The 13,094-nt window shown below is 36.9% G+C and overlaps 1 protein-coding gene across 3 annotated transcripts in view; it reads right to left on the reverse strand.

The window, feature by feature from the left end:
• Positions 1 to 137: 137 nt before the first annotated feature.
• LOC127448144 (target of Nesh-SH3-like) overlaps positions 138 to 13,094 on the reverse strand; it is a 36,339-nt gene continuing 23,382 nt past the window's right edge. For 2 of the 3 annotated variants that reach the window (XM_051710464.1, XM_051710462.1), the window contains 10 exons: positions 12,043 to 12,084; positions 11,724 to 11,849; positions 10,911 to 11,000; positions 10,507 to 10,716; positions 9,617 to 9,722; positions 8,423 to 8,502; positions 5,880 to 5,909; positions 5,617 to 5,775; positions 5,390 to 5,512; positions 138 to 3,739 (listed from right to left, as the gene is read on the reverse strand). In XM_051710464.1, the coding sequence (XP_051566424.1) occupies positions 3,624 to 3,739; positions 5,390 to 5,512; positions 5,617 to 5,775; positions 5,880 to 5,909; positions 8,423 to 8,502; positions 9,617 to 9,722; positions 10,507 to 10,716; positions 10,911 to 11,000; positions 11,724 to 11,849; positions 12,043 to 12,084 (1,082 nt within the window). In that variant the 3' untranslated portion in view covers positions 138 to 3,623. Of the gene's footprint in view, positions 3,740 to 5,389; positions 5,513 to 5,616; positions 5,776 to 5,879; positions 5,910 to 7,577; positions 8,332 to 8,422; positions 8,503 to 9,616; positions 9,723 to 10,506; positions 10,717 to 10,910; positions 11,001 to 11,723; positions 11,850 to 12,042; positions 12,085 to 13,094 lie in introns of those variants that run through there. The other variant, XM_051710463.1, reaches the window with a different exon arrangement.

Raw genomic sequence — 13,094 nt, forward strand, 5'->3', positions numbered from 1 at the left:
TTGTTTATTTATTAATTCATGGAATGAATGTGCTTATCTGCTGTTTAGATCTGTTTGGAGGGCATGCTACATTTTTTCACATTAGAATGCTCTTCTGGATTTTAAGATTATTGGTGGTCAGTAACAAATTAATAAAACATAACTGATAGGCTGTTTGTGCTTTTATTGGTAGAGCAGATTCACTTCAAACCACAAATTTTTTTATGTAAAGTTTATTTGGTGTTTTTAAGCCTTCCTTGGAAATCATGAGTCATTGAACTTCTGTACAAAACAATTAATAGAGATCCTTGTGATGTTTCATTCCTGACATTGATACAAGGTATACTTACACCATGAAAATGTTAAGACTTTGAGCTGCATATCTTGAGAAATGTACAGTACATTACCTAGTCTTAAAATTCGCCTTAATAATATTGTGTTTGAGCTGTTAAGCTTGCATTGTCACTCAGCTCAAAGAAATGATCTGGGTTCAATTCGTTTTAAGCTCCATCAACAGCATCTGTAGCATCTGACCCATTGCTCAGTTTGAAAACAAGCAAAACTTTTTTGTAGAATAATGCACTTACAATGGAAGTCTAGGGTCATCGCACCAGAATAAATGTTACAATTCATTGTTTCAAAAGTATAGCCACACGACTGGAACATTGTGTTAACATGAGACATTGGTAGAATCAATTGCTACTTTTTCCCGTGCAAGTTATTTCCAATCTTTCAAAACCTTTCAGCTGGCAAACATAGCGTGCTATGCAGAAGGATATCCGCAAGAGGCTATTAACAGGAATTACATCAGTAATGGAAAACAGAAGTTAATTTGTTTAGAACAGTTTTCACAGGCCCACAACTAAAAGAACGATTTAACTAACGATCTAATTTATTGCTCAAAAAAATTTTTTTGAGAAATTTATATAACAGCTTTAATAAAAAAAAATAAAAAAAATATCAGATGCACATTTTAGCTTTTAAACCTCCATTGTAGGTGCATTACTGTACACCTGATTGTACAAGCTGAGGAACGAGTCAAAAGTATTGTCTGTTGTGATCAAGGGTATGTCACAGAGTTTAACTTACTGAACACAGAACATCCTTTCAGTTGGGCAGGTGTTTAATGTTTGTTGCAGAAAGCAAACACTGTTAACTATTACCTTTTTATTGGTTTCATTGTTTCATTTCCAACATTTTGATAAATAATATATACATTTCTTTAGCTGAGGGAGCCTGCTTCCCTATATTCTCAAAAACCAAACTTCTTGCACTTAATAGTAATATTATTTATTCTGTTTTCTTTGTTTAATGCACTGCTTGAGCATATAAATCATTTTATATGTGCCTGATAACCGAAAACATAGATGTCTACTTAATCATAGATGCATATTCAGTCTACAAAATCATTCTATATACATGATAATGTAACAAGTCAGGTGTTGTGCAAGATTCTATCTCCCCAAAATCCTATCCCCCTTGAACCAAATGCGATTCTATTGACTGAAAGAACTTCTAATGGTGCCTGATTATAAATCCAACAAAATTGTAATATGATAATGAATGTCTTCTAAATAAGATGTCACATATCATACTATATAACCGAATATGGTTAATGGTTGGCCCTACTAGCTTATAATGCCATTAGCCGATATACCTACTACTGTAGCTCAGTGTAGCACTAGCTGATTAGTCTGCTTGCTTAGCATCTCACAAATTGATTAGCCTTCTGGCCTAGCATACACCTTAAACAAGGTATTTGGTCAGTTTGTAAGTTTAAAGCTCTGATACACTTACAGCAAAGTTCTTCTTTGCTCAAAGCTTAGAAAAAATGTTCAGAACAGCTGAGCAATGGTGTATTATTTGAGAACCATCCACAACTTGGGCTGGCATTTAGTGGAGCATTTAAATATGATACGTGTGTTGTCTTGTTAAGAGACTACATGTATAACATTAACCAATATGACATTAAAATGTTTTCTGAATTCTGAATCATCGGGGGATGATTTAAAGTAATATATAGTATAGGCAGTAGATAATGTGTAATTTGTCATGTTTACGTTCTGCATTCTTGGCGCTAATGTGCTATTCATGGCCATAATATGCACTGGTTACCATCAAATACTGTATTTTATAGACTTTATAGACACGCAAACAATCATACAGATAGCACCACTAGGCAACTCTGCACTCCAGTGTACTGATTTTAACTGATGTGGACTGAGTGGAGAAATTAACAAGAAAAATGTTGCCATCAAACTAAGGGGAACACCCACCGATGATGTGGACAATGGTTTCCTGAAAGTTTGCGTTGGCAAGCTGTTTCAAACCACTGCAACAAACTCAAGAACAACTACTTTTTGGCCAGATTTTGTTTGAAATGACATAAACCTGTTTTTTCTTCGTTTTCGTTAGAAGTGTATTGGCACCTTTAAAGGGATAGTTCACCCAAAAATAAATATTGATCTTTTTCACATCAAAAGTGATCGTAAGAAGACATTAATTTAACCACTGGAGTCGTATCGATGAAGTTTATGCTGACTGTCTGTGATTTTTGGAGCATCAAAAGAGAAATCTCCATTCACTTGCATTTTAAGGACCTACTGAGCTCAAATATTTTTCTATTTTTCTTCAAATATGTTCTGGTGAAGAAAGAAAGTCATACACACCTGGGATATCAGGAGGATGAGTAAACAATGAGAGAATTTTCATTTTTGGGTGAACTATCCCTTTTAGTTTGTATATATTTGTAGACCTACTGTTACGATCCATGTTATGTTTTGTTATCTTTCTAATGTGTTTCTCTTTTTCCTGTGTGCATTCAGTGATTGATTCAGTGATTGAGGGATTGAATAGCTCCACCTCTCAGTGATTGTGGTTGGAGGACTAATTGACTTATAATTGACCAATTGACAGGAGAGCTGCTCTCTGCAAGGGGGTGTGTGACTTCAGGCTGGTCACATATCTCCATGCTCCTAGACCAACAGGCAGATTAATGAAAGCCACAGCGATATAGTTGTGTTATTTTCTAATGTTAACTTGTTTTACACTATTAGTTTAATGCAGCAACCTGTAGGGGTAACCTGTCCTTTCTTTTGAATATTATTTTGACTTTGTTTATTGTCAGTGTAGTTAGGTTAATTGGTGTGTACAGGTATTTTCTTTTCATTTGTTAGGTTATGTATTTTATCTACTTTTCTAAGTGGGTTTTTGTTTGTTGTTTTGGACCTTTGGTTACCCTGAAGTTAAAAGAACTATTGCTGCTCTTAACTTTAAAATATTACTTGTCTAATAATAAATAACAATTTACCTTATCTTTCGTTTGTTGCATTTCTTGGGCTGGCGGTTTGGCTGGAATTTCTTTCTACATTGTTACTCACTCACCCCCTAGATGAGGGATCGTAACACCTACTATTTCTTATTTGTAGCTTCCACTGCTACAAAAAAGAGAAACAGAAAGGCTATTTTGATTATTTACAACAAACATAACAATCTCTATACAATTTTGAACAGGCACTACACAGCTACATCTTGGGGTCCAAAAAGGATAGAATTCTGCGAGGGGATAGAATCTTGCGTGACACCGCTTCTCTTGTGACCTGATGTTTCATATCAGTCGTGTATTCCGTCTGAGCCTCAGGGTCCTACCACTTCCCAGGAATGGGGATCCCACACTCATACCAGGCTACATAGTTGATCAGGGAATTTCCTCCAATCTCCCCAAACGTGACAGGTTCTTGACGCATAGCCCGGAAATAGCCTTGATAAGAGAGGAAAAATCATCATGCCTCTGGACCTCGGCCTCATTTACACTTGATATTAAGATCTGTTTCAAGTGATCCAATTACAAGTGGACAGCAGTGAATAAAGGTGTAAACAGGGTGCAAATTATTTGTGAATGAATCACATTTACAAGTAGTTGAACACACGTGTATCCATCTTAATGCATCTCAAATAGCAGCAAAGGACTGCCTGTCAATCAACCACTGTGCTTAAACAAGAGTTTTAAACTGTGCTGGCTATGCGTGACTTAAATATAACTGTCCAATCGAGAGAAAAAAGGGGAGGAAAACTAAAAAGTGCAGAACTTCACGGAACTTCTTTAGTATGACTGATATGAACATGCAGAGATACAGATTGTGTGAAGCATGCATATTCAAAGCTCAGTTAATATTGATACACAGTTAATATGTTTTCTGCTTATATCACATTGAGAGAAATGGTGTCTATTAAATGCCTTTTTTTTTTTTTTTTTTTACTAATTTGCACTTCATCAATATACAGTAACACTGTTATTTAGTGATTGAGGCATGCAGTCATGAAATCAGAGACCTTTCCCAAGTGGTCACAGCAGACAGATTTTACTACCAGGTGTATTAACAGTAATATGTTTCGCCTGACTAATTGGATGACCAGTTGGATCACCCAAGATGGATCTTAAAGGGATAGTTCACCTAAAAATAAAAATTCTCTCATTATTTACTCACCCTCATGATATCCCAGGTGTGTATGACTTTCGTTCTTCACCAGAACACATTTGAAGAAAAATAGAAAAATATCTTTGTAGGTCCTTAAAATGCAAGTGAATGGAGATTTCTCTTTTGAAGCTCTAATATCTCAGACAGTCAACATAAACGTCATTGATACGTCTTTTAAAGCAATATGATCACTTTTGAAGCGAAAAATGATCAATATTTAAGCACTTTTTTAACTACAATCCATCGCTTCCAGTAAGCTTCATTAGAGGGTGGAGTTCACGCAGTCTCTTATGTGACGTATTCGCGTTGCCATGTTACGGACGTAATCTTATGTTCTTCTGTCAGTTGAGATATCCAGGATGAGCACACAAATGCACCATTGTCAGTAAAGAAACATACAAATACAGATCTAAACCAAAACCAACAAAGCTTCTGTACAGCATTCCTCCTCCTCACTGGTAAACAGCGCTGCTCTTCCATGTGTGCCTCAGTTCTCACGTGTTTCACATGCCAATGCGGTAACATCACACGCACATACCGCTGCTGACCAGAAGCAATGATTTAGAGTTAAAAAAGTACTTACATATTGATCTTTTTCACACAAAAAGCTATCGTGAAGACATTAACTGCTGGAGTCATATGGATGACGTTTATGCTGACTGTCTCTTCTTTTTGGAGCTTCAAAAGTCAGATCACCATCCACTTGCATTTTAAGGATCTACTAAGCTAAGATATTTTTCTATTTTTCTTCAGAGAAATAAAGAAAGAAAGAAAGAAAGTCATACACATCTGGGATATCATGAGGGTGAGTAAATGATGAGAGAATTTTCATTTTTGGGTGAACTCACCCTTTAATACCAGGTGTAAACAGAACACAAGTGTGATACAGTATGTATGTTGTGGTTATGTTTGTAAATGTTGTTACTAGAAACCTTGTTTGGGTGGTAACTGTTCTGGTGGAAGAGAACCCCCGGTTCGTCCGTCCAGGTACGAGTCAACAAATTGACAGTGGTCCTCCCCATAGCCTGTCTGATCTCCTATATTGTAGAACTTCCCTAGAGACAGAGAAAATATAACAAGGCAAAGGTAATTGAGTGATGTTGTGGAAGTTGGTGTATAAATGACTTGTCTGAGTCTGATAATTGGTAAAGATACTGACCAGTGAGAGAGTCACTCAGGTAGATCTTGTATCTAAGAGAGTTGCATAACTGGATACCCACAAATTTGCGGTACCAGGTTCGCTTTATGAACTGCCTCCCATTGCACTCGGAATACGAGTCTGCCTTGAACGGAAATGATGACCAGATGGCAGTTTTACCTTCAAGAGCCATTTAGAGATTAGATACACGTTTACATTTTAGATATGCAAATTGTTTCTTAGCACTTTTAATATTGTATGTTTGAGATTTATAGGGCACTTACCTGTGGGGATCTCACTCACACGAGGATCCGCTGCAATACAGAGAAAAACATGATGTCACTCTAACATTACAGACAGTAATTGCATTCTGTCAATCTGACATATATGTTGTTTCCCATGGAATCTAAATCTAAGTACTGTGGCTTTTAGTCCATGTCTGATAGCTTTAAGACCCTCTATATGCAAGACAAACTAAAACTTTAGCAGATACATGGATTTGAAATTCACAGCATTTCTCTTTTAAGAAAATGAACCAAAAATATTGGTAAATCATTTTGTTTGCAGGGGTGTACAAATGTTTGTCCAGTAAAATACGCTATAGCAGTGATTCTCAACCTTTTTTTGATGAACAGCCCCCCTACTTCATTCCCTTACCCCTGAATTCTGTGCCGAATTCAAATGGTTTCCGAGCTGCGAGTTTAAGAGCTTTGTGCTCGCGCTGCTCTGTCCATTGAGCCATATCCATCTACAGAGTCATACAGGTGCATTAGCCGAGGTTGTGCCTCCACCTGTGTATTTGACGCTGCTAAACCAGATACTTCAGATGCGTCGCTAGACTTCAAAATCAGATGAACCATAGTACAAATGTGTACAAATCCGTATAATTGAGAACCAACTGATATACTCCAAGTCTAGATAAACGTTTTAATGCAAAGAGGAACTTGATGATAGATTTGATTATTATAGATTATAGACTGATAAACGCCCCCTATTTGTATCCTAATGCCCCCCTCTCTACTAATTTGCATTCAGCACCCCCTGGCATCCTTTGAATGCCCCCTGGGGGGGGGCTGTACCACCCCATTGAGAACCCCTGCTCTATAGCATGTGAATGTCCCATTCCCCTAGTGCCACCTTCAACCGATTTGCAATAGCAAGTAGCAAATCATGGTTTTGTTTTGTTTTGTTTTTAAATCAACACTTACAGTATGTCCCAATTCCTGTTTCAACACTGAAACTTCCTGTTTCAAAAGAAAATACACGGGGTGCTTTTCATTTCTAAAACTGTGCATCCTCTTTTCCTTGCATCCTTTCCTCGCTTTCTAGCTCCTCCCTCTTAGGATGCGAGGAAAGGGTGCAAGGAAAGAAAATAAGGATGGAGGAATCTAAGTAAGATGTATCTGTAAAATGGAATGACTCTGCTCACTCAAGTGTCACTCCAGAGCGTTGTTTTTGCGCAGCTGCATTATCTCAGTGCGCTTGCTATCATGTTGTTTAAACTTGATTAATTAATAAATTCATAATAAATCCTAACAATTCAAGATGCACTGTTGAAGTATGTGACATTAACACAGAAAATTTAATTCATCAAACGATTTCATGGAGTTTATTGCCAAGAGCAATAAACCCCATAGGGAGTGACTTCTGATCTACTGTGAAACTATTTTAGCAACTGTCATTATAATAGTTTGTCATACTTTTGCAAAAATTGCACATTATTTCTTTAATTAATTTTTAATAACCTTACTTTTTTTTTAATGTAGCTTTCATAGAGGATAACTACAGGTATCCCTCAAATATATGTCAGACCATATGATTTTCAGGTGGAGAAATCCACTTAAGGCCTGGACATAGAAAAACAGAGTGTTTTTGGAGTCATTTCTAACAATGTTAAATTCTAAAATGCCAAGAAATTCCCTTGGGTTGTCATAGCTATCATGATGTATAATTTTCCAGAGCTTGTGCACGGTATCCTCATGGTTTTTATTATTACTTGGCAGCTCTACTAGGCCGCTGTTTTGCAGTTTTACCTGGTTGACTGCAGTGGACACAAAAACATCCTGGAACTATTAGTTTAACATTAGGCACGTTATGTGTTAATTATACATAGACATTTCATGAACAGTTCATTGACATTTTTGCAGACTTGTGAGCTTGATCACTAGTTCTTCAGTTACCTTGGCCTGTCTGACTTTATTCCAGTTTCTTTAAATAGTTCAATGTTTTCGCAACAGCAATAACATTTCTGAAAAATTAATAACATTTACAAGAATAACAAGAATGATTATTTCCAGGTTTCCAACAGGATTGGAACAACAGGGTGCATAAATGATGACAGAATTTTCTTTTTGGGGTGAACTATTTTTTTTTCTTTCTTTCTTTCTTTTTTTTTTTCTTTTTTTTTTTTTGTGGCACAATCAAATTATTTTAGTACACACAAGAATTTCAGAGACCAAAGAAAATAAAATGTTGAGATATACTGAAATATACTGTATATGTGGTAACTGTGGTATAAGTGGAATAACTGACCATTCCTTACGTGAAATAAAAATAAAAGCTCAAATAAAATAAAAGCAAAACTAAAGTTTGTCTTATTTATACAATTGGCCACATAACACATGGAACAATGAGAGCTCAGAATCCCTGGCATGAATGAGCTAGATGATTTCACGATGACCTCAGAAGAGTCTGGTTTGACCTCAGGACTTTTTGGCTGAGACTCTGTGACCTATTCTGAACACACCATGTGTTAATAAAGAAGAGTGAATGGACAGATTTAAACACTACAAACAACATTAAACATTAACATTTCTCATCCACTTACCCGACTCTGTACTGAAACTGACTAGATCACTGGCTGGCCCTGAACCAAGCTCGTTCTTGGGTGTCACTTTGAATTCATAACTGTAAGAGAGTTGCAGTCAACTGATTGAACTCAATATTATGCTGAATAGTCAACCACACTCAGAGACAATAAAACAGCAATTCTTGGGTGTGTCTTCTTGTTTAAGGTCTTATAAAACATACACCGATCAGCCACAACATTTAAACCACCTGCCTAATATTGTGTAGGTCCCCCTTGTGCCGCCAAAACAGCGCCAACCCGCAACTCAGAATAGCATTATGAGATGATATTCTTCTCACCACAATTGTACAGAGCAGTTATCTGAGTTACCGTAGACTTTGTCAGTTCGAACCAGTCTGGTCATTCTTTGTTGACCTCTCTCATCAACAAGGCATTTCCGTCTGCAGAACTGCCACACACTGGATGTTTTTTGTTTTTGGCACCATTCTGAATAAATTCTAGGGACTGTTTTGTGTGAAAATCCCAGGAGATCAGCAGTTACAGAAATACTCAAACTAGCCCATCTGGCACCAACAATCATCCATGCGATTATCTAATCAGCCAATCGTGAAGTAGCAGTGCAGTGCATAAAATCATGCAGATAATGTTCTGGAGCTTCAGTTAATGTTCACATCAACCATCAGAATGGGGAAAAAATGTGATCTCAGTGATTTGGACCATGGCATGATTGTTGGTGCCAGATGGGCTGGTTTGAGTATTTCTGTAACTGCTGATCTCCTGGAATTTTCACACACAGATAACCGCTCTGTACAACTGTGGTGAGAAGAATAGCATCTCAGAATGCTATTCTGAAATGCAGGTTGGCGTTGTTTTGGCAGCACGAGGGGGACCTACACAATATTAGTCAGGTGGTTTTAATGTTGTGGCTGATCGGTGTATATAAATATATACTGTATATACATGTATATATATTATGGGGAGATACCTTGTGGTACCCACAATGAAACAGCTTAATAAAAGGACCGAATTATAGATATCACACAGACAAATGCCAAAAGGTTTAAGAGATAGTTTTAGGGAGTAAGGTTATCATTATGGTGTGTTGTAATTATAATCAGTATAATTTAAGAACTATTGTAGTCAATGAGAGGTCCTCACCATGATAGACACATTTGTGTGCGTGTGCATGCGTGCGTGCATGTGTGTTCATACCTGCTTTCCGGTTTCAGGTTCTCCACAGCTGTATGTGTTTGATTTGTTGTCAGGATGAACACCTCCTCTCCATGTGGACCTTTGGTGGAGGAAACAACCTCATATTCTATTGTGACCACAAAACAACACAGTCAGTCAACAGTGTATACCATATTTAAATAAATGTATATTACTTCATGTATATATATTACATGCTCATTACATGTTATTTATTTAAAAACAATTAACTAGGCTTTCATGTGAAAAAACTCTCAGTTATTAACCTTTAAATTTCTTCCTCAATGGAATTCTTCCTCAAATTTAATTTATCTCATGAGTTAGACAAAAATGAGATAAATAAAATTAACAATGGAGTTTTAAAGAGCTCCAAGCATTTTGTGCAAGATCCCTATGATATTTTGTCATTCCAATCCCAAATTACTTTCTTTCTTCACTGGAACACAAAAGGAGATGTTTTGCAGAATGGATAAGCTGCTCTTTGCTATACACAATTGAATGGCTTGATGCATTTTGATGTTCCCAGTTCGAATATGTGCAAGTGAAAATTAGATCTAAGAGCTACGGTGGAGGGTAAGATTTTAAGCGAATAACTTACATTTTGGTCAGTTCCTCACACAAAGCTGTCATATGTCTTTTGAAGACTTATGGTCTACTTTTATTAAACTTTTATTATTCTTATTTGTCATTTTTGGTCACTGTTTGCTTTCAATGAATGAGAATGATTTCAGTGGAAGAAAGTCAAATGGGTTTAAAAACAACATGAGGGTATGTAAATGATAACAGAATTTAAATTTTATGGTGAACTATGCCTTTAACTATAAGACATATCGTTTTAAATCCAACTTAGGAAAGTTAGCGTCAGTAAGACAGTAATTAAATGCTTCATCAACCTGTTGTCTCGTTGTCTGATTTTTCCCAATCAAGGATGACGAAAGAGGGACATCCCTCCACTGTAACCACAGTAAGGTTGGTGGGAGGGGTCTTGGGTGGGCCAGTGACATTCAAGTATCCCACCTCCTCATCAGGAAAGAAGCTGAGCGAGTGAGTAACGGAGCAGGGCTCTTCCGGACGTTTGTCGGTTTTATAGATCACATGAGGTGCTGCAAATAGAGTACAGCCAATTAGAGGTCCAATACTCATTTTTAAAACACTGTGAATTGCAATATTCAATAAATGAATGCAATAAATGAACCTCTGTCCATTCAGGTCAGAGTTAATGATTCAATTTTTGTTTTTGTTTTTTTGTTTTTTTGTCCTGTGGCAGTATGATAGTGGTTTTGGCACACATTCATACCTACGAAACGTTTCTTGCCCATTGCATCCAACTCAGATGCGGGATGATGGCTGAACATAGAGGAGTTATCACCAGTCTCAAAATGACTCCCTAAGATTCAAAGACAGACATGATACACCAGAGATTGAGGAATATCAAGACCGAAATATTAACACGTGTGGCTGTGTTTTTTCAGTAGTTTCACTGGGCACTAGAATTGGAGTCAAGACCTCAAGACTAAACCCCCAAAGACCCAGACCAAGACAAAAATATGACCCTCAAGGCCCAGAGCCACACCAATATCTAAGCCTAAGACACAGATCCAGACTTTTCAGTCAAATAACCCAGCTTTCCATTTTAAAGAACAGAAATAAATTAAATGTTGAATTTATTGCAGCATTCATGTTACTCGCTGTGGTGAATGCTTTTCAGAATTGAATTACTGTGAATTATCAGTTTAATGAACATATACTGCACACCAACTAGTGGTTGAGGTAATTATCACCTTTATTACACTGGAAATAGATAGCAGTCTTGTCTGAGACCACAAGCCATAACCCAGATCCAGACCAAGACACAACATTAGGAGGCCCAGACCAAGGCCTTGTTTATATGGTCTTGAGAGTTCAAAACCAAGAGCAAAAGTTGAAGACTCCAAATCTGTTGGGCACAGTAAACCTCTCATTCGCAACACATCCTCTTGCATCTTTCCAATAATAAAATAAAATATAAATAAAATAATAAAAACACTCCATTTCACCATCCATGTGTTGTCTTCACCATAGTTCTCTGTTAAAGAACCCTACAAATTATAGAAATCACATTGGAGCATACCATCAAAAGCAGATTGTGGTGGTGTTGTTGGTGTAGACTCTCGACTGGCTGTTTGTTCAGAAGTGGGAGGAGCTAGAGGTTTCAGAAGTGGCACTGGGTCCACCTGCTTCAGATCAATAACCTTTTCTAAAGGATAACAGGAAAAAGGTCTCATTAATTGGCCTTGGAAACATGCACATTAATTGGTCATTGTTGGTCATTACACATTAAATGGTCATGCACACTAAATGGTCAGTGTTAAATGGTGTTTGCAGTCACAAACGTTTCTTTACAAGCCTAACAAAACTGTTCCAGAATCTTAATCTGACAGTGTCCTCACCTTTTTCTTTAGTCTCTGAGGCCTGATTCAGCTTCGTCTTCACTATAAAAAAGGAGGGCAGATTAGTAGGAGATCCTGAAAAATTGAGTTTTTGGTTAAGCATGTAAACAGATCCTAATGGAAGAAGTGGTCAGTGAGACATGTATTTTGAACACAACATAAAAACATTAAACCACAAACAAAATTACTCCATGGCTGAGACAGCTATCTGCTGTAGCCTGCTGATATCCACTTTTAAAATCATAGCAGCCTAAACAAGGAGCTAATTCACATGATCAATAGTATCCCAGGCCAAATTTCATTTAGAAGTGAAAGTAAAGTATGTTCTGTCTAATATTCACATGGTTGGAATTAGAAAACACTGCATGTAGTCAGGCCAATGTCCACACAGTCAAATGTGTGAGCCAAATGGGATGATTTAATGCTGGCTAGACTCTCAGGACTACAAGCTCTCCAAGAAGAACTCTGAGGGACCGATGCTTTGATAGAGTGCAGAACAACATGGCTATAATGCTGGAGACTCACTAAGAACAGAAGTACAGAACTATATTGACCAAACCACATCAATGAATCAATCCCAAAACGTTATTATTTCCAACATTGTGTCTCTCTAATGGCCCATTATTCCAATATACAATTTTCCATATTTCAGAATCAGAAAGAGCTTTATTGCTAAGTATGCTTCCACATACAATGATTTTTTTTTCTGGTGACAGAAGCTTCCAGTGCACAAACAATACAATAACTAGACAGAGATAATCAAAAAGTAAATAAATAAAATTAAAAATTAAAAATAAAAAGTGAATAGAACATAGTACATAGTGAACAGTACAGTATATATAGAAATACACAATAAGACAAAAATATACATATAGTATGTACAAATACAAATCTGTTATATACAGTGCAAGGAAATGTAATGCAGGATATGTTAAATAATATAACTGACTAGGCTGTGTATTGCACGTAATTATAGTATAGTTTTAACTCTTCATTAGATGGATAGCCTGAGGGAAAAAACTGTTCTTGTGCCTGACGGTTCTGGTGCTCAT

This window comes from Myxocyprinus asiaticus, chromosome 11, assembly GCF_019703515.2.
Source record: "Myxocyprinus asiaticus isolate MX2 ecotype Aquarium Trade chromosome 11, UBuf_Myxa_2, whole genome shotgun sequence".
Lineage (NCBI taxonomy): Eukaryota > Metazoa > Chordata > Actinopteri > Cypriniformes > Catostomidae > Myxocyprinus > Myxocyprinus asiaticus.